The 21,661-nt window shown below is 47.3% G+C and overlaps 1 protein-coding gene across 1 annotated transcript in view; it reads left to right on the top strand.

The window, feature by feature from the left end:
* PTPRF (protein tyrosine phosphatase, receptor type F) overlaps positions 1–21,661 on the top strand; it is a 670,152-nt gene that overhangs the window by 609,878 nt on the left and 38,613 nt on the right. The window contains exons 24-34 of the mRNA XM_015410174.1: positions 625–748; positions 3,003–3,178; positions 9,701–9,820; positions 10,317–10,471; positions 12,890–13,175; positions 15,559–15,737; positions 17,819–17,945; positions 18,576–18,701; positions 19,032–19,186; positions 19,798–19,933; positions 21,612–21,657. Of these exons, the coding sequence (XP_015265660.1) occupies positions 625–748; positions 3,003–3,178; positions 9,701–9,820; positions 10,317–10,471; positions 12,890–13,175; positions 15,559–15,737; positions 17,819–17,945; positions 18,576–18,701; positions 19,032–19,186; positions 19,798–19,933; positions 21,612–21,657 (1,630 nt within the window). The remainder of the gene's footprint in view (positions 1–624; positions 749–3,002; positions 3,179–9,700; positions 9,821–10,316; positions 10,472–12,889; positions 13,176–15,558; positions 15,738–17,818; positions 17,946–18,575; positions 18,702–19,031; positions 19,187–19,797; positions 19,934–21,611; positions 21,658–21,661) is intronic.

The following is a 21,661-nucleotide window of genomic DNA, read 5'->3' on the forward strand; positions in this document are numbered from 1 at the left end:
CCCACAACTTCTATGCAACTCATATCCTGGCACTTTTCGCAGAGAACCTGGGATCAAGGTTCCCAAATGCAGGATTCCTTCTGTAAGAAAACAAATATCAAGTACATGGGTTTGCTTCTGTTTTCAGGCTTAGTTTTAAAAATATGGGGTATTTTGTGTTTTTTAATGTCAAAAAATTACACATTTGCCAAAAAATGGCACTCCAGCCAGAAAATTCACTCAGATAAGAGAACTCCCACCAGCTTTTTATAACTCAGTATTTTTGATTCAGTAAAAAACAGAGTATTTACACTGCAAAATTTAAGCACTGCATTTACTGCAAGCACCAGTTTCTAAGATCACTTTAGGGATATATCTCCGTCAGTGGTTTTTGCTTCTGCCCAGAATGATGGAAGCCAAGTCAAGGGAGACAGATCTTGTGAATCAGCCTTCCCCAATGTGACACTTCTGCATTCCTCCTTCCACACCACTTCACATTCTGAAAGTGGTTACTCGTTGTTTCAGAACTGCAGACTGTGAGTTGTAGCTTGAAAGTTTCTAAACGTGACACAAGCTGAGAGAGTGCACTGCATCTTTGCACCCTAGCAGCTATGTGATCTTCATTTCCTCTCTTCTTCACAACAGTCCATTGATCCAGGGCAGCAGTTCACCTGGGAGAACTCCAATCTTGAAGTGAACAAACCAAAGAACCGCTATGCAAATGTGATTGCCTATGACCACTCTCGTGTTATCCTGACCTCCATTGATGGTGAGTAAGTTAGCATCTTATGGTACTAACAACGTTTCCTGCATCATATACGAGGAATAACCCCATACCATATCCGATTCCAGCTCTGGCAACCAGCCTATGATGGGATGTAACTGTGTAACCTGTGTCAGTCAGCTGGAAGGGTGGGATGCTAGGTCTCAGTAACCCACAGCTGCCTTATTAGCTTGCAGCCAGCTTTTAAGCATTCTAAGGCTGCAGTCACACACACTAAATAATCCACTTTCAATGCATTTTCCATCTGGATTTTGCCAGTTCACATAGCAAAATCCAGTTTGAAAGTGTACTGAAAGTGGATTATGTAGTGTGTGTGACCACAGCCTAAGGCTCAAGGAACTGACAAGGCACCATAGATCAGGCCACCCCTACTTCACCAATTGTGTCTAAATCCCCTTCTCGGTACTTTTGCAAGGCAGGTGATAGTCAGAATGATGCACAACTTGGTCCTTGCTGCTTCCTGTCCAACTCTGTTAATCAAAAAAAGTCTGGAAACAGACCACAGTTTTTTCAGAGAGCTGAAAGCAGTTGGAAGTAGGCACAGCTACATTTTGGATACTTTCACTTATGGTAAACACATTCTGTGGGTTGTTGTTTTTTTTAACCCACAAAGTATGACAGTGAAGCAAAAGAACAAGATGGGAAACTGTGTGTCTCTCAGACTAACTGTGACTCTCTTAAAAGACATGGTTTGTCCAAAAAAATGGATCTATGATCCATAAGTTAATGAGTGCTTGCTTGTGTGGGTCAGGTGGTTATGTGCAATACACATGATCCTACTTAATGGAAAGTTTCATCTATGAAAGAACAGGAATTTGCACAACCTCTTCTGTGATCGTAACTACAGGTTTTTGCTGTCTATGATGTTTGCCAGTGTTTCAGCCACAATACTGATTCCTTTCTTGAGCACCATGACTGAGTAAACAGGCCCAAATCCCTTACTAGTCGGCCAGGAAGTGCTTTTTTTGTGATGTGCACATAGGCGCAAAATGACCATTGGTCTGGGGGTTTATTTATATTAATGTATTAAAAATATTTGAAAACCTGCTCCCTCCATACAAAATTCACAAGGCAGCTTACAACAGAATTAAAACACTTACATCAATAAAATATCAATTATAAAAATACAATATCCATTATTAAAAAACAGCACCATGTAATGAAACATTTTCATGTAACTGAAAACTAAACAAAAATGTAGGACAAGTCATTTGCTTTTAAACTAACAAAGAACTCAGAGCAAGATAAATGACATAGCAGAGATTAGGAAAAAGAAAGGAAAAAACACCCAAGCAACAAAATTCCTGGAAAAATAAGGAGTTTATCTGATGCCTAAAGCTAAATATACTCAGCGCTGTCAGGGAGGGCATTCCCAAGCTGAGGTTCTACAACCAAGAAGACCCCGTCTCTGGGTATCATCCACCTTAGCTCTGAGGGTAAATAGGTGAGGCTGTGGCTAAGTAGTAGAGAATCTGCCTGAGATGCAGAGGGTCCAAGGTTCAATCCTTGGCATCTCCAGCTAAAAAGGATCAGGTGGGGAGGTGATGTAAAAGACCTGTATCTGAGATCCTGGATTGCTGCTGTCAGGCAAGCCACTGACCTGACTCAATACAAATCCATGGTCTGAATCAGTATAAAGCAGCATCATGTGTGCAAGACAGACAAAGCACCACCCTGCAGAAGATTCCAGCTGACAGGTTCAGTGCTGTGCTTCTCCTGCCACTTCACCCAACCATGCCATAGTTTGAGCAAAATAAGAAAGAAAGGTTGCACTTGTCTCTCCTGCATTGGGACCAGCACCCTCATCTGTACCAGTTCTGTATGTGTTGACTCCAAAATACATTTCCAGTTGCAGCATTGGGCCTGGCAAGCTCGTCAGTTGCTATCTTCTTGTCATACATGCCCTGCGGGCATTCCAAGACAGACGAGGCAGCTGCAGAAGAAAAAATGACCACTTTCTCTCTTGGGGAGTGGTCCTGGCTTTGATAGGTAGTGATCAGTTTCCACACAGTCTAATTGGGATGATTCTGCACTGGATGGGATGGTACAAATTCCTCATCATGTCCCTCTTAAAGTACTCCCTTAAAATGAGTCTGGCATCACTTTCTGCCCTGCCATAGACCAGTGAGACGACTGGGTTTCTGTGCCATCTCTTTCCCTTCCCAGGTTAGTCCAGGATTTTGGCTAACTCTTTGCTTTGTCAACCCTTGAAGATTCATGCTCTATCACTGTCCTTCAGGAGTCCCTGGAAGTGACTACATCAATGCCAATTACATTGATGGCTATCGCAAGCAGAATGCCTATATTGCCACACAGGGGCCTCTACCGGAGACACTCAGTGATTTCTGGAGGATGGTATGGGAACAGCGCACAGCGACTATCGTCATGATGACTCGGTTGGAGGAGAAGTCTCGGGTATGAACAAGTTCTCTGTTGCTACTGATTTGTGAGTTGCAGTCCATTTTGAAAATGGGTATCACCAGTTCTTTGGCATGCAGTGCTGCAGAACTGACTAGATACTTGGTGTGGCACTGGAACATGATGAAATCCTAAGAACAGGCTCTGGGGAAATTAGAGCAGCCAGACATTCTTCACAAGCAAAGATAGGTATGTCAACTAATGCAGTCCTGCTCCTCTTACCCATCCCCATTGCACATGCTGGCCTGGTCCTCATGCAGGCACACCACCAGTGTTCCCTCTAAGCTGAGTTAGTGTGAGCTAGCTCAAAAAAAAATTTTTTAGCCTCCAGCTCACAGTTTTTTGTCTGAGCTCAGGAAGGATGGCTCCAGAGCAAACTAATTTATGCAGTAGCCAAATTGCTTGCTCACAACTTTAAGGTCAGGAGCTCACAAAGTAGAAATTTTGCTCACAAGACTCCACAGCTTAGAGGGAACATTGCACACCACTATTTCTATCCATTGTTGGCTGAACACCGCTTCAGGTATCATTGTCTCCATAGTGGCCTACGTGCCACCAAAGTGATCTGTATACTGGAAAAATGAGGGGGGAGGTACTATGTATAGGCCATTCCATGTCCTGCAACATGTGACGGTGAGGTGCACCAAGGGACAGGATATGCTGCTACTGTCACAAGGAGGAACTTCTCTCATATACACTCTGAATGTCTTCACAGATTTGGGGTGTGTGTGTGTATGTATGTATGTATGTGTATGTATATATGTGTATATATGTGTGTGTGTGTGTGTGTGTGTGTGTATATATATTAAAAAAACCTTTCATGTAGCCATACCCTGCCTGTTTGCCAAGGGGACACCCAGCTTAAGATACCCGAGTTCAAAAAAACCTTCAGATACATGGCTCTCAGTTTAGAATCTTGCAAGGAGGGTGCTCTGTGAAGTAACATCACTGTAGTGAGTGTTTGTGCTCACAGAATATTTTATGTTTCCATGCCAACCACAGGGCAGGGAGATGTGCACTTGGACTGTGGTTCACTTGTATCTTTATTCAAGAGACGGGGAGATTGACAACAGGGAATTTGCAGGGAGGGGGGAGTAGCTGAATGAAGGGGAGGAGGATGTATGTTGAGGGGGAACAGACCAAATTGAGGTGTGTTGCCTTCTCTGATAAGTGAGTTGCAAACACTATGATAGGAACCAGCCTCTTTTGTCTCCCCAGGTAGGAAAAAAATCACACACACACACGAACAAAACGAAGCGGCTTTTCCGTATCCACTATCCATGGATGGCAAAAATGTATGAGAAATGTGTCTGCCCATCCTACTTCATGCATTTAAGCAGCTATGCAGAAAAAACAACCTCCGAGCTATATCAGACAGGGATTGCCATGTGGCTGCATCAGACTAATGGCCAATATTACCCATCTTCTAGACACAAGCCAGGCAGTTTGCAAGGGTGGTAATCTATTATGTGGTAGTGAAAGGCATGTTGCCCCGAACATGGTGGGCTGCAGCTGTCCTGCCTACTAGTCATTGATTGACTTTATCATCTGATCTGTTTTTAGAACTGTTTATGCCAGGGACCATCATAACGTTCTGTAGCTTTTATTAATTATGTATAGTGCACAAACATGTTTATGTTTGATTGAACCTATGCTTTTTTAGTGGGTGATCTTAAGAATTTCAGAGTTTCTTTCCAATTCATTTTTCTTACACCTCTCATAATCTTATAGATCTCTATCAAGGTTGGTCTCTTTTAGCTAAATAGCACCCGTAGAGATCTATAAGATTATGAGAGGATTTTGAAGAGAAAGGCAGGCCTTTTTTCTAAGACCCTGGAGAGCTCCTGCCAGCCAGAGTAGACAGTACTGGGCTGTTTGGACCAAGGGCTCTGTATAAGGCAACCTCCAGCTGACTCTGGGTTTAAGCTTTAAGACCCATTTTACTTGTGCAAGTAAAAGTACATCTGCTTCAGACACCAAAGTGGCAGTTTTGCATGCATGGCAAAGAGTTTGTGTGACATGATCCCCCCCGTGACTCAGTTTTCAGTACTCCAATACACTCTTTTGTAGACTGTGTTGCTAAAATCGGTAGGACAATGCTCCTTAGCACAAACCTTTATCCAACTGGAATGGCGTCCAGTTGGTTGCATAACCACTGTGTTTGCACATATCAGCTGAGCCTTCCATTTTAGAGCAGTGTTTGTATTTGAAGTAAGAAAAAGTAAGAAAAAGAAATGACCCACTTTAATGTCAGAATAAATGAATATCCAGAGTCCAGTTTGCTTTGCTTTGCTTTGGGGCCGTCCAGCTATCAGAAGGCACTCCACGGAGTGTGTTTCTCTAAGATAACATGTTCTGTAAGGCCCTTTGGGCACCTGTCTCTGCCTCCTGCTTTGCTGCTGTTGAGATGTGCATTATCTTCTGGTAACACACCTCCCCTCCTTTCCTGTCCTAATTACCTCCTGGGAGACAGAGGATGCATAGCCCCCTTGGGGTGACATACTTCAGTAAGCTAGCCTCTGTCCAGCTAAGTATAGTATGTAGAGAGAAGATAGATTTACCTACTTGCTCCTTTGCATTGAGCAGAGTTCATACATCTGCTCTCTAAAGGCCTGCCAGCCCTTGCCATCAAATAGTTCGGATACACTACCTGGAGAAGCAGGTACCTGCACCAAGGGCACCTAGTCAACTCAGAATCTTAATTGCTTCAGAGTGGCATCAGTCAAAAAGGCACTTGAAAGGTGGGAGTACAAAGCCTGATCCAAAAGCAGATTTCAGCGTGACAGGGTGTTCTTTCAGTGTCTCTGCATCTTGCTCTCTGCCTCTTGAATTTACCCCTTCCCAACTCAAGAGCCAAGTCCCACCCCCGGAGCATGAAGAGCCTCAAATGCTAGCCTCAGAGGAGTACTAGCAAGTGGCAGCTACATTCTGAGCCCTAACAGTGATGCTTTGTATAAGCGTGGTTGCCGTGGGCTTTGACATCTGGGATTTCGGGAAGCTCACTGCTTTCCAAATCTGGTGAAGGGGAATCATGATCTCTGCAGGAAAAATCCCTAAGAACCGAGGTTTTTATGGCTTGCAGTTCTTGCCAGCTTGATGGCACACATCATCCTCACCTTTCATGTTTGCACACTACATAAAAGCTGCAAATAGCAGATCCGTTGACTGTCTTCAGAGTATTTATAATTGGCAGCAGAATCAGCAATACGTGCAATCTGTCTCCTCCTGAGCCTCCAGAGCTCTATGTAAACCAGGAATCTAGTCCAGACTGCCTGAATTCCACCTTTTCCAGAGGCAGATTCCCTTGCACTCTCCCAGTTTGTGAGTCAACAGATCCCTGGTTTTGCAAGGATTACAGATTAGCACAGCTGCCTCTAAGAGGCCCAGTATAGATCTATTCTAAACTAGTCCTGCTTCCTTCGTAGCACCTATGTGAAGGGAAGACTCCTTCTCCCAGCGGTTGAGAGAGCTACTGGGCACTGCCAACAGTAAATGAATTTCCAGGTTGTGAGCGTGTTCCTGACAATAATGAGAAACGAGTGATGCCAGAAGAAAGACTCTCTTATCTGGTTTAGTGCCATCATGCATCAGCTTCAGCATAAAATTTACAGAGCTTGAAAATGGGGCATAAACATTATGGGTAAATTTGGCAGAAAATGTGAGTGACTCTTATCTGGTCATGAATAAATAATTTTCAATTACCAGCCAGGGCTCTGCTATTAAACCCTGGGATAGATTACTTCAAAGTTTGTTTTGTGATTTGTGCATACATAGCAACATAATTTCATCAAGAGTTGGGCAGGGGGGGAAAGAGGCTGCAACATGCCTTCGATTGCTACATGGATGTTTGCTCACAATTTGGCCTGGCTGCTGGCCTCCTTTGTGGAGAACACACGGGGTGGCCTCCGGGAACCCGGATCCCAGCTACCCACAGAACTCCTCAGCAGACTCCTCCACTTGCACAGTCACATTGTATCCATGTACAGAAAAAGAACAAGCCTCCGAATAAACACCTGTCATGAAGCAAAGGAAGTGGCACACCACTGGTTGCAACTTTCATCTCTGACCCAGGAATGGTTACAAAGCCCACCCAGTAAAAACATCTTCAATTAAAAGGCACAACACCATTGATTTCTAATTAGGTGGTTGTTCTGTATTCTTCTCATTCCCTGTAAACACACACAGCTAATAATTACATTTACTATTTCTTGACAGGCCCAGATGATCCTCTAAGAGGCCCAGTATAGATCTATTCTAAACTAGTCCTGCTTCCTTCGTAGCACCTATGTGAAGGGAAGACTCCTTCTCCCAGCGGTTGAGAGAGCTACTGGGCACTGCCAACAGTAAATGAATTTCCAGGTTGTGAGCGTGTTCCTGACAATAATGAGAAACGAGTGATGCCAGAAGAAAGACTCTCTTATCTGGTTTAGTGCCATCATGCATCAGCTTCAGCATAAAATTTACAGAGCTTGAAAATGGGGCATAAACATTATGGGTAAATTTGGCAGAAAATGTGAGTGACTCTTATCTGGTCATGAATAAATAATTTTCAATTACCAGCCAGGGCTCTGCTATTAAACCCTGGGATAGATTACTTCAAAGTTTGTTTTGTGATTTGTGCATACATAGCAACATAATTTCATCAAGAGTTGGGCAGGGGGGGAAAGAGGCTGCAACATGCCTTCGATTGCTACATGGATGTTTGCTCACAATTTGGCTTGGCTGCTGGCCTCCTTTGTGGAGAACACACGGGGTGGCCTCCGGGAACCCGGATCCCAGCTACCCACAGAACTCCTCAGCAGACTCCTCCACTTGCACAGTCACATTGTATCCATGTACAGAAAAAGAACAAGCCTCCGAATAAACACCTGTCATGAAGCAAAGGAAGTGGCACACATCTGGTTGCAACTTTCATCTCTGACCCAGGAATGGTTACAAAGCCCACCCAGTAAAAACATCTTCAATTAAAAGGCACAACACCATTGATTTCTAATTAGGTGGTTGTTCTGTATTCTTCTCATTCCCTGTAAACACACACAGCTAATAATTACATTTACTATTTCTTGACAGGCCCAGATGATCCTCATTCATTCTTCCTCGCAGAGGGGCAGGGATGAAACTGTTCAGTTGTAGGCAGGCAGCTGCAGGCTCTGCTGGGCAGGAGAGACAGGTGCGGGCAGAATAGGAAACAAGAGCATGAGATGATTCGGAGGGAAGGCTGGCACTCATTCAGAGGTGGGGCAGGGAGAGAGGGTCGTCACAGCAGACACAGATGGGTTTTTGTCTTGAAAACACTGAGAAATGCACACAAAGGAAGAGCTGGGAGACGAAGGGACTGCAAGCAGGGCACACGTTGTCTACTTACTTCCCTCGTCTTGTGAGGAAAGAGCATGGAGAAATGAGTAGACCCCAAAGGGGAGGGACTTGCATTGAGAAGAATATATAAGTGCCTCTTCTCAGTGTAACTGGCGTGGAAAGGTGGGCTTTTAGTTCCAGCAGAAGAGGAAGCATGCTACAGATCCAGAGTTTTGGCTTTGCTTCTATTGTTTGGGGGATAGAGGGTGAAAGAGAAAGAGGAGTACAATGGGCATCACAATCCATTACTTCTTCTGATTACTTGTCACCTTCCCAGCAAAGCAGAGAGCAGCATTCTCAGCCACCCTTTTAAAAGTACTCCTTCCAGAATGAGAGCTCAAGCAGAAGGGAACAAGGTTAGATCTGCATTTCTTCGGTGCCTGATTTGCCAAGCCACCCTTTGAGGTACTCATTATAAATCCTCCATTTGTTCCTCTAGAGGAGCTTTCTGAATATCTGTAGGAAAGGAGATCGCTGGGCTCACTGCTGTGGCTGAGCATATGGGTCTTCTTTTCCCCATGCTTCTTTTGGCTCTCACGCTTGGTGTTTCCGTGCTGCTGCCCCTCTAGGAATATCCTGCTTCCTCTTATCTGCCCCCTCAGAACAGTCTCCTGTGGAGGGCAATACTGGTGACCCCCCTCCCCACCAGCAGGAACCCTAGCAGAGGATTATACGTTTTGGCCAGGCTTCCCACACACAGCACTGAGGGGGGAGGAGAGAGGAGTATGCTTGCCTACAGACACTGATCTTTTCCAAAGAGCAGGGGAAGGACAGAAAATTACAGGAGAAGAAATTGCTTTTGAATTGACTATTTTTCTCAGTTTCTCTCTCTGTCTCTCTCGTTCGCATTAACGTCCTCACTCCTTATTCCTACGTCTCAGCCAAGCATCCTGGTTCTTTTTGTTCTTTGCTTGGTCATCCAGTATTACTGGCCTTTTGTACAACAAGGTGTAGGACAGGACAGAATAAGGCCAAAGGCAGTGTGAGCATTTTGCATTCCCAGGCTCATGAAATCTGAACTGTTGTTAGCTCCTAGTATTTGCAGGGGTTAACTGAGAACTGAAGAAAATCTGCCTCTGTGCTTCAAGGATATGAAGGACATGTACAAAGCTCAATTAAAGTCATGTATCAAACATCGATGTTTTTCTTTGTATCCCACTACAGGTGAAGTGTGACCAGTACTGGCCAGGCCGTGGTACGGAGACCTATGGATTAATCCAGGTGACATTGCTGGACACAGTTGAACTCGCAACGTACACGGTCCGGACATTTGCCCTATACAAGGTAAAGGAGGAAGGGGGAACATGTTTGCCAGCCCAATGAGATGCATGATTTGAGACCTGGCTAGTCAAGCTGGAGTTGCATTCAGTTCTTTTCAGAGTGGAGTTCAGGGAGGTGTATTGATCTTTTGTGAAGCTGGTGCAAGGGAACCCATCATCGAAAACATACTGTGGATGATTAAAGCAGAAGCTCCAGCTGCCATTCCAGTCTTCCTCTCTGTGCCCGTAGTTACACATCCAGTTTCTTGTCCTCAGTCACAATTTGGGCATAATGACCAATCCAGCTTTGAGGAATTATGATAGCTGGATGGACAGTGCCCTGTGTGAGGCTGTTCTATGTTTCTCAAGTACAGTTGGCTCAGAAGGTGGGGGCCCAGGTGTACTTCACCTGTGTGCATGTTGTGAGAGGGTGTACAGTGATCTGGTGCTGTTGCATGTGCATTAAATGGCCTTTGTTAACCTCACCATCACCATCTAGCATCTTTTGGCTTCTCTCATAGAACGGGTCTAGTGAAAAGCGGGAGCTGAGGCAGTTCCAGTTTATGGCCTGGCCTGACCATGGGGTGCCAGAATATCCCACACCTATCTTAGCCTTCCTTCGGCGAGTGAAAGCCTGCCACCCCCCTGATGCTGGGCCAGTGGTTGTCCACTGCAGGTAAGGCTGATGCCTCCACATGGAGGACAGATGTTTCAGGGGGGAGCTGGAAAGGGCTCTGTGTGGTTGCTCTGGTGCACTTGTTGGGATTTAAAGCCACCCTGTTGCTGTAGAAACAAGAAACCAGGATTATAGTTCCTCGGTTAGCAAAAGGAGCACTTTGCAGTCAGTGCTCAACAGAGCAATTCTTAATTCACTATTTTCCCTGAGAAGCAACAACATTATAAACATTAAACGTGATGTGAGGAGAGTGTTGTAATTTCAGCAGGGATTCCACGTATGCACCTAATTGCAAGAATACTGATTGCTCAGATGCACAGTCCAACACACACAAAGCACATGTGCGATTTGGCACCCGTGAAATGGGCAATTATTTGTCTTTTATTTGCTTTTCTATATCTCACCTGATCCAGAAAGCTTAATATAGTTACCCTCGTATTTACATGAAGCATAAACTCAGAAGGTATCAGTCTTCTAGACAGAAAGTCTCACTGAAATACAGTAATATTAACTGTTCTAGAGCCATGCCTTCACTGTTTGGCACACTGAAATGTACAGATAAGCATGTATGACCTAATACTTAGTGCTCATTTACAGTGGCTAGACTGTAAGAACCTGGGAGAACCTGGTTCCAATCCTCCAGTGTGTCATGGAAGCTCACAGGTAACCTTTCGCCTGTCATACTCTCTCAAACTGCCTCCCACAGGGGGTGGTTGTTGTGAGGATCAATGTCCTGGCCACCAGGCAGATGGCAAGTCTCATTAACCACAGCAGCAGGGGTTCTCAGGTCAAAGTCCAGCGTCCAACAACGCAAAGGCAAAAGGCTGCCCAAGGGATAGGTAACAAGAACAGCTACAAAACAGGTCCAGGAACTGGTGGGGTAGCCAGCAAGACTGCAGACAAGGTGATCCCACACTAGCTGCAGCCTTATGGAAGGAGTTTCCCTCCAGGTGCAGCTGGTTCCCATGTTATGCGCTTCCTTACAAGCTGAGTACTTGTACTCGTGAGGAGTAGTGGGGCCCAGATCCTGTGGTGACTTATCAGACTCTTCTAGCACTTCCTTAGCTGAGGGGAGGCCGTGTCCATGCCTCAGACCTAGCCCTTCACCTCCACTGCTCCTTAGAGACCTGTCTGCTGGAGCCCCTGGGGCTGAAGGCCCTACTGGCTCAGGGTCCCTTTGGGGAGGCCCTGAGACCCAGCCTCACAGGAAGGGTCTGCCAAGGCAGCGCTTGGGGATGAGTTGTCCTCCTCTTCCTCTCATGAGGACTCATCCTCCCATACTACACCGGAGCGACCCATGACAATAAAGTAAAGAAGAAGAAGAGATTGGATTTACACCCCGCCCTTCACTACCCAAAGGTGTCTCAGAGCGGCTTACAAACTCATTTCCCTCCCCCTCCCCACAACAGACACCCTGTGAGGTAGGTGGGTTTGAGAGAGCTCTGATAGAAACTGCTCTTTTTCAAGAACAGCTCTGACAGAGCTACGGCTTGCCCAAGGTCATCCAGCAGTTGCAAGTGGAAGAGTGGGGAATCAAACCCAGTTCTCCCAGATCAGAATTCGCACACTTACCCACTACACCAAACTGGCTCTCTGGAAGGAGGGGAGAATAATATGGGTCCCCACAAGGGAGAAAAGTGGGGTATAAATTTTTAAAATACATATGATGCTAACAAGCATGTGCATTCACAGCACAGTGAAAATGAATTAGTAACATGCTTCATCTGTACAAATCACAAATAGACTGTCTGCCTTCACATTCATAGACTCTTCTTGCTGCACTTTGGGATGGAAAGGAGGAACTGCTTCAGCCACAAACATCAGTTCACTAGGAATCAGCATCTTATCTAGCCAGTAATTTATCTCTTGCAGCTGAGTGGGAACTATTACTGAACAAACCACTTCATCACTGCAGCTTGCACAAACTCCTTAGAAACGGTATTTAATGCTCTCCCTTCATGCTCTGGTTCAGATGGGAGTGGTGTATAATTAACACACGCTCTCTCTGCCTATTAAATCCTTGTTAGGAATTTGATGTGAGCAGCAGCAAGGAGATGTCCTGCTGCAGCTATCGGATATCGCATCTGTTGCTGTTTCATTGTACACTGGGAGCACTGCGGAGTTGTTTGTTCTGAGGAGCATATCCCTGTCTCCACTGAACAAGGTTGGGGTTTGCTGGCTTTGGAAGGGAGAACATGGCTCAATCCGGGGCAGATTGCAAGGCGTCTAGCACCCTAATTTTGTATGGTTCTACTCATGAGGTCCAACCTGCCTCCTTTAGGGCCTGCTAAACACGTTTGAGGTAGAATGTAAGACCTTGAGGATCTCTCTTCCTGCAGCTTGAGGGGAGGGGCAGAGTGTGAGCCTGAGTTTGGCCCAGAAGGACACCATTTCATGCTGCGTGCCTTCCTTTCACAGTGCCGGTGTAGGCAGGACAGGCTGCTTCATTGTAATCGATGCCATGCTGGAGAGGATGAAGCATGAGAAGACTGTTGACATCTATGGGCATGTGACATGCATGCGCTCACAGAGGAACTATATGGTGCAGACTGAGGACCAGTATATCTTCATCCACGAGGCCTTGCTTGAGGCAGCCACCTGTGGGAACACCGAGGTGCCTGCACGCAATCTCTTTGCTCACATCCAGAAGCTGAACCAGGTGCCTCCAGGGGAGAGTGTCACAGCAATGGAACTGGAGTTTAAGGTGAGCAGAAGAGCATTCACGGCATTTTTCACGTATGCAGGGAGACAGCAACCGTGGGGCTACATGGATGGAACTGGCACCCTTCTGTCATCCCCCCCACACACACACACACAGATATTTGACCTGCTATCAGGAATCAGCTCCTGGGTTAAAGGGAGATGCACATTTTCTAGAGATAATGATTATTTTGTAAATTTCTAAACCAGGTAGGAAGTGATTAAAATGCATTTGAATTGCAAAGTGGGTGTCATCGACATTTTCCTCCCAGAGTGGCAGCTTCTGGGAAGGATACAAGAAAAGGTAAATTGATGTGAAGTTCTCAGCAGTGCAGAGCGCCAGGAGTTGCATCCAAAATCAGACGCAGATGGGGCATTAGGGATCACTGATGTCACTGTGAACAATTTGTCAAGAAACTCTTCTAATTTCCAATACCTGAAATGTCAGTAGCTCCAGCACCTCTTCCTCGCTCGGCTCTGACATCTCCCTAGTTTGGGGGAGGAAAGAGGCGGGGTCAGTGTGTCAAGTTTGGCTGTCAGGCTGCCGGAGGCAGGGTTGTTGGGGTTTTTTAAAAGGAAAGTCCCCAGTTGTCACGAGCATCTGTGCTTGCTAGCAGCACCACCCACTTCCATGGCAGCCTCACACCAGTAATTTCCACAACCCTAATGCTGGTTGTGTGTCTTTGCTAGTGCCCACGCACTCCACTGATGTGCATTTGTGCGGCAGAGGCGTCACTTGGAAGACAGCTCTCTAGGGAGGCAGCAGACCATGGAGACTGAAAGACTGCAGAAGCCCTGCTCTACCCTGAGAATAGCAGCTTGCAAAACACAGCCAATGCATCAAGCTTAGTGACTTCCTGTGCAAATGCGAACTGCAAAGAAATCAATGCTGCCTCTGAACAGTGCTGGCTCCATGGGTTTTTTCTTTCTCCCCGGGGAGGAGGGCATGTGTTGGATCGGACTGCCTTGGCGGGCTGTTGCTGCTTCCTTTCCACTATCAACACCTACCCTCTCGCTTCCTCTCTCTGGGCTCAATCTCCATCATCCCCTCCCCTGAGGGGATAGGGCAAGGTGCTTCTTACCATTGCTGACACTCAGAGGTGAGGCAAGCAAGGCTGGCAGCAAAGAAGAGAAGCAGGAGCAGCCGCCGCCACCACCACCACCACTTTCTGGGTCTTTTGTGCTGCCCCAGAACAAGACGGGCAGTGCCTGAGGGAGGCAGTGAAGGCTGCTCTTTCTCCTTGCTTGCCACTGTTTGCTCATTTGCCCTTTCTCCTTTCGCAGGTGAAATAAGCAAATAATGATGGCAAGAAAAGGAAGGAGCCGCCTCCTGTTTGCTTGCCTGCCTGCCTACCAGTTCTCTTCCTCTGGAGGTAGCTGGCCGGCAAGTGAGCAAGCGGATGGCAGCGACTCCTGGTGAATGAGCGGGCAGCAGAGATGGTACTGAGAGAGTGGGGCCATAACAGTGGCACACAGGAGGAGCCACCACCGATTGCTTTCCTCACCCTCTCCCTCTGGGTGGGAGCAAGGAATAGGTCCAAGGCAAGTCCCCAACACCTCCTAGAAAGAAAAGGCACGGAAGCGAGTGGGTGGGGAGGCGGCTGCTCCCTTCCACTGTGGTCACTGCTTGCTGAAAGAGGAGCATCTTGGCCAGGGGGCTCCCTCTGGGGAAGCTGGCAAATGCCAGATTATGCCAGCCCCAGCTCTGACAGTCACTTGGCCTTGGGCTCACGCTGGAGCCCCAGAGCAAGACCAGTGGGTGTCTCTGCACCAAGGCTGGGGCGGGGAGAGAAAGGGTAGGGCGTGAATTAAGTGGAGCAGGATGACCACCTATCAGTAGGAGGTACTCATACAATTAGGAAGACCTTCCCTATATATGCTGTGTGGGGGTTTCCTCTTTCACAGTGATGATACCCCCCATGCGATCTGACATGCTGAGCCACCCTTTAAGCAAAGGGGCATTTCAGCTGTGGCTCGAGGGGACATCTGGATGGGGCAGGAGGCAGTGGGGCCTTAGAGGACCAATGTGGGTGTGTCTTGGGCCAGGACTGATGCCAGAATGAGGGCGTTGGTGATGTGCCCCCTCCCACTGAAGAATAGATTCAAGGGACAAGGGCAACATCACGGGATGATCCTGTGCCCTTACCCTGAGCCAAGTCCTTATGGACTCCCCCACATTACATTTTACAGTTTACAACAAAGATGCTTTTTTAAAGTGAACGTATAAAAATGTAAAGGGAATGAGACAAATGTCTCCTTGCAAGCACTATATGCGTTTTATGGATGTGCGCGTCAGTGAGCTATGAATGGCTGCAGCTCCCTGTTAAGTGTAGATTCTGCAGTGAATCTGGTTTGCCTCTGATCTGTTGCCTCTCCTCCCCTAACAGCTCCTTGCCAACTCTAAAGCACATACCTCAAGATTCATCAGTGCCAACCTCCCATGCAACAAATTCAAAAACCGTCTGGTAAACATTATGCCCTATGAACTGACACGGGTTTGCCTGCAACCAATCCGGGGTGTTGAGGGTTCAGACTACATCAACGCCAGCTTCGTAGATGGCTACAGGTAAGACCCTCATTCCACTCACTCGTGATCCTTCCTCCCCCACCCTTCGTAGATGGCTACAGGTAAGACCCTCGTTCCACTCACTCCTGATCCTTCCTCCCCCACCCCCACCCCCCGCATGCTGCTGCACTCCCTCTTTTCTAAGCTGGGCAATCCTACTAGGAAACTTCCAGGCAACAAAAACAGTGAGTTATCCTCCATCTGGGGCCATGGACTATTTGTCAAGCTGCCTGCTCCCTAATGCTTGACATCTCATCATAGGCAGTGACCTTTGTCCTTTCTAGCATCTGCAGTATCACAAGCTTTAAGGTGGAGGTGGAGGTACTGTTTCAGGAGCTTTTCTCTGACCAGCATTGATGAGACACTGACTTTTCTACCTTCCAAACTCTTGCTCCCATGTTTTGTTGAACCAAAGCAATATCTGGCAGGTCTAAGGGACTAATTCTTATTGAGAACTGTGTGTGTGCGTGTGTTTATTTAATGTGCTGGATCTTGAGCATGGTTAGAGTCACCTCAGGCTCTCCACTGACAATAGGCATCGGGAAAGGCTCAGCTTGAAGGAGGGCTGTCAAGTAAAACTGTTCCCAGTACTGGCAAATGAGTTTCATCACATTTCAAGAGAGAGAAGGTATGAGTCACCTTGCAAAAGAGAGCAATCCAGCTGCCCCGAAAGTTGCCTCTGCTTACTGAAGTGTATCCTCTGCATGGGAAGAACCATGGCCCTCCATCTTACCCCCTTCCCTGGACACCTCATGGAGCTGCAAAGCAGCAATGAATTGGCAGTGGCTGAGGATGTCTTGGGAGAGGCAAGTAATGCCACAGACACAAGGGAAAGCTTTCTAGTGCAAATCGGGGGGGGGGGAACCCTGATGCCAGGCCTCTAGGCTGTCGTGCTGGGGAGAGAGGAGCAGATGAGCTTCTGTCCACTTTTCTGCTTCAGATCTCAAATATCCAGGCAGTTTTTGGGAGTTACCACCTCCATGTGCCTGGTGCTGCAGCAGAGAGACTGCTATTGAGCGAGGCATGCTGGTGGAAATGCCTGCCAAGCAGCAGGTGGTAGCATTTCATGTCGTTCCTAAACCATCCCTGCAGGCCCCTGTTTATCTCTTCCCATCCTTCCCTTTGAAGTGAGCAATCTTTCTCCACTTTATCTAAAGAGATCAATTGGCCCAAGGTACAACAGACGGCTCTGAAGCTGCATCTTTATTAGCACCTTTGTTTCTCCCAACTCACTCCTCCTCCACTCCCCCCTTTTATGATGTCTTATAAATCCACCTTGGAGCAGCTTCCATCTCTGTCCCACACATTACAGCTGTCCTACAACAGATTCATTAATTTTTAGCACCAATGGAGAGATTAAATGAGAGTGGATAAGGCTAAGAGCTCAGACTACATTGAAGAGTCTGTAGTGCCCCACAGTGGTGACATACAAATGTCACAGCTCTTTTTTTTCAGTTAAAAGCTTGATTTTACACTTTGCCTTAAACTTCCTTTGGAAACTGGATACCCACCTCTAACATCTTCAGGATTCCAGAGTCCCTCTGTGTGTATTTGTCTTCTGTGTCTTCTAGTCTCTATGGTGTCAGCAATGCCACTAGATTTCATAATGCACGAATTCCAGTATTCGGGGTGTTCTTCACCAGCATCCCTATGTCATTGTGGGCTTTCTGCAAATAAAACTTGTTGTACACCTGAAAGCCACCTGGCAGCATTGAACGGTAAGGTTGGAACAGCTGTAATACCAACAAGGCATGATAAACTAGCCCAGCTGTGCATTTTAGAGCTAACAAGCATTAGTTACTCCAATTTATTAGACATGTCTCTTCTCAGATTAAGCAGCCTGGCTAATTTCTTTCATTCTGGATTAGGCAGGTGGATCAAGTGATTGCTGGAAAGTGCTGCAGAACTAAGGGTCTAAGTGTGTCATCATGGACAAATACCTAGATGTTGACACACTTTCACCATCCCCGTACACACAATCCCTTGATGTAGCTCCCTAGATCCAATTGCTGATCACCACCTTCACCTCCCAGCTGTGCTAAAGTCCAGCCCATCACTCTGAATTGTTTGGTATATTCCAGGCAGCAAAAGGCCTACATTGCCACGCAAGGGCCCCTGGCTGAGACCACGGAGGATTTCTGGCGAATGCTGTGGGAGCACAACTCCACCATTGTAGTAATGCTGACCAAGTTGCGAGAGATGGGAAGGGTAAGCAGCATCCTGCGCTTTCGGGGAGGATTGGTGCTAAGTGAAGGCTGTTTTGTGGGATGGTTCCTATGGCCCAGTATTTGAGGCAACAGATTCAAGGCATCTGACTTTGTTTTCCTTCTCATACTCCCTGCCAAGAGTGAAATCCATCAAGCTTCCAGCTGCATGGCTCCACTGGGACACTGGCTCCACTGGGAGCTAGCTGGTGAGCCAGTGGAGTTTCCTTTGCAGCCATAGTGCTTGCTTCCCCCCTCCCCCATCAATGCTTTAAGGGGAATTATTAAATTCAGATCACAGCCTCTGCTTGGATTTTCCTGGTGCCACCAGGAATTCTGGACCAGGTTTTTCCAGTGGCCTGGTATGGGGAAGAAGACTGATTGCTCACCAGGAAGTTATAGGAAATGGATGTGTGTGCAAGGATTAAGGTGAGCTTCCCTAAGTCAATTCCATCATGCTAGCAGTGAGGGGGGGGGACTCAAGAGACCAGCAAGGTGCTGCTCGCCACAGTGAGTGCTGTTCCACGTCACCCTGGGTCTCCAGGGTCCCCTTGCTCCAGGCACTTCACACCCTTGAAGGCAGTGAGAGCAACATCCTGCTTTGACCGGTCCTAACTCTTCCTTTCCCTTTCAGGAGAAATGCCATCAGTATTGGCCAGCGGAGCGCTCTGCTCGATATCAGTACTTTGTGGTGGATCCCATGGCGGAATACAACATGCCCCAGTATATCCTGCGAGAGTTCAAGGTCACGGATGCCAGAGTGAGTATAAATGCAGCTGTTACCTTGGCTTACCCAGTGTTCGTTTCCACCACCGCCCAAGTGCAGATATGCAGAAGAGCACTTTGCCTCATCAGGCATCTGATCCCCCATTGCCAGGACATCCCCACACTGGCACAGGTGTCAAGCAGTAGCAGTCCTTTTCATGTGTGCTCACCCGTGTGCCTCATGTAGGCATGAAACAAAAACAAGACAGTAAGTAGCAAAATGAATCTGCTCAGGTGGTCTTGGCCTCCCTTTCTCAGGACTTCCTGGCACCAGTTTCCAGGGCGCGGTTGTGAAGTGACTTCATCCCTCTCTTTTTCTATCCAGGATGGGCAGTCAAGAACCATCCGGCAGTTCCAGTTTACCGACTGGCCTGAGCAGGGAGTACCAAAAACAGGCGAGGGCTTCATTGACTTCATTGGGCAAGTCCATAAAACCAAGGAGCAGTTTGGCCAGGATGGGCCCATCACTGTGCACTGCAGGTGAGTGCTCAGACTGTCCACAGAGGCTGGGGCTTGGTGCTGTGTGCCCATGGCGAGGAGCCGGCGGCTGCTAAGGAAAGCCCAAGGATTACTGCATAGAGTAGCTTAATTGCCTGGAAATGTGAGGCCATCTCCCATGGGGAAGGTGGGTGAGACTCATTGTCTTGCTGAGCTGAGAGGAGGGCAGCTGAGTATCTCACAAAGCTAAGCATGCAAGAGGATGATAGCTTGTACTGAGGGGCATCAGCATAGGGAAGCGCCTTGTGGCCGTGATCTCTTGGGCTTTCTGCTCTTTGTGGGCAAGCTAGTGTGGTGTAGTGGTTAAGTGCGCGGACTCTAATCTGGGAGAACCGGGTTTGATTCCCCACTCCTCCACTTGCACCTGGCTGGATGACCTTGGGCAAGCCATAGTTCTGGCACAGCTGTTCTTGAAAAAGAGCAGCTTCTGTCAGAGCTTTCTCAGCCCCACCTACCTCACAGGGTGTCTGTTGTGGGGAGGGGAAGGGAAAGGAGTTTGTAAGCCGCTCTGAGACACCTTCGGGTAGTGAAGGGTGGGGTATAAATCCAATCTCTTCTTCTTCTTCTTACTTTCCTTTCTTCCTTGTGTGCAGTGCGGGGGTTGGCCGCACTGGAGTGTTCATCACATTAAGCATTGTACTGGAGCGCATGCGCTATGAAGGCGTGGTTGACATGTTCCAGACCGTGAAGACCCTGAGGACACAGCGACCAGCCATGGTGCAGACAGAGGTACAGCCATCTGCGAAACGGTTTTGCTGCATCACACTTCTCATGGTGCTAGGCTAGAGTTTTGCACTTGAGCACTAGTTAAGCATGACTGGACCAAAGCCCCAATTTCCACTTGCTTCCACATTAGTAAAGGAGAAGAGCTGTAGTTAGGCTGTATTTCATCTAACATGTACTATGCAGACACCAGTTAGCCACAGTGTCTTCCCAGACATAGATTTGGCAATCAACTACAGCTGCAGCAAGCGTCTTTCACACAAGTTATCAAACGGCACTTTCTATAGCATGTAAGAGTCTTAATAGAGGAAGACATTTGATTTGGTAAAGAGCTCTTCTAGTCGGACTTTACAATTACTTTGCTGTCAATATCCTCTCTTTGATTTATGTCCCACTATGGGACAAAATGATAGCCCCAAAGAGTTGTCAGTGGGAATGTGGAAAAATATTGTGTTCGCATCAGCTGTTATCTGAAGTATGTTCACGTGTTCTGTGGTAGGCTGCTTCTTGGAGCGTTTTACTGCTGCAAGAACTTCTGTAACTAGTTTAAAACACTGCAGGGAGTCGCATATTCTTCCTAGAGAAAATACTGCTGGGAAAGCAACTTTGGTGGTAGGGGAATGTGAGACATTGGCTTCAAACCACCCCACCATCTGTGCTAACCACCAGGAGGGGACAGATAGGAGGATATAATTTTACTGTGGAAGGAACAGCACCAGCACACATTTGTACGAGATCAGACCTAAGTCATCACCCGGAACCTTGATGCTGTCTTACTTCAGCATGAAGGCAGCCTGAATACCACTGCACGTTTCTTATATCAAAGCGCCAAACAGAAAAGCCAGGCTGGGACCTGATCCCCAGTTGTGCCACAGTGGAGGGCAACCAGGTGGATTCTTCACCATATAGGGAAGCAAAGTACTGAACATTTTGATGGCATGAAAGTTGCCTTCCAACCTGCTGCAGCCCCTATTACAAATGGTCTGCCACTAGAGAAGATGAGTAGGAGGGAGGAGTTGCCTTGCTTGCTGGGAGACAACAGGCTATCTGCTTCTTGCTTAGAACTGAACACAGAAACTGATCCTTGTCACTGTTGTTTATCGCGTAGCCAACCAGGACAATCTGGTATCCCATAGGTCTCTTTGCACAGCACAAGAGTATCTCCTTCCCAGTAGCTGAAAGTAGATTGAAGGGAATGAGGAGAAAGTGGGAGGTCATCTCTTGTCTTCTGTCCTGCAAATACTCCACCTCCATGCTGTAGCCAGGGTCTCAGGAAAGTAGTGTACTCTGAGACTACTGCTGGAATACACTACTGTTGATAGTAAGCTTGAAGAGGTCCAAAATGTTCAGTACTTGGCTTCCCCATATGGTGAAGAATCCAACTGATTGCCCTCCATTGTGGCTCAACTGGAGATCAGGTCCCAACCTGGCTTTTCTGTTTGGCACTGAGACAGTGAACCAAAGCCCCCCCCCCCCCAAGTCCTGGCCTGTTACTGGCCAGTCATTTCCTTTTACAGTAAAGGAGGCAGGAAAATTCGGTTTTCTTGCTGTAGTTAAGGGGAGGAGCGGGGTGCAGAGTACAGTCTTGCACGCTTTACCTTTTTAGTCTTTGTAGCATGACAGAAGTGGTGGGGCTGGTGAGGCTCCTTTTGAGGCTTCCTGCTCATCCTTTCTTCTCCTCCAGGACCAGTACCAGCTGTGCTACCGGGCTGCACTGGAGTACCTTGGCAGCTT

Source organism: Gekko japonicus, unplaced genomic scaffold, assembly GCF_001447785.1.
Source record: "Gekko japonicus isolate JY-2015 unplaced genomic scaffold, Gekko_japonicus_V1.1 scaffold771, whole genome shotgun sequence".
Lineage (NCBI taxonomy): Eukaryota > Metazoa > Chordata > Lepidosauria > Squamata > Gekkonidae > Gekko > Gekko japonicus.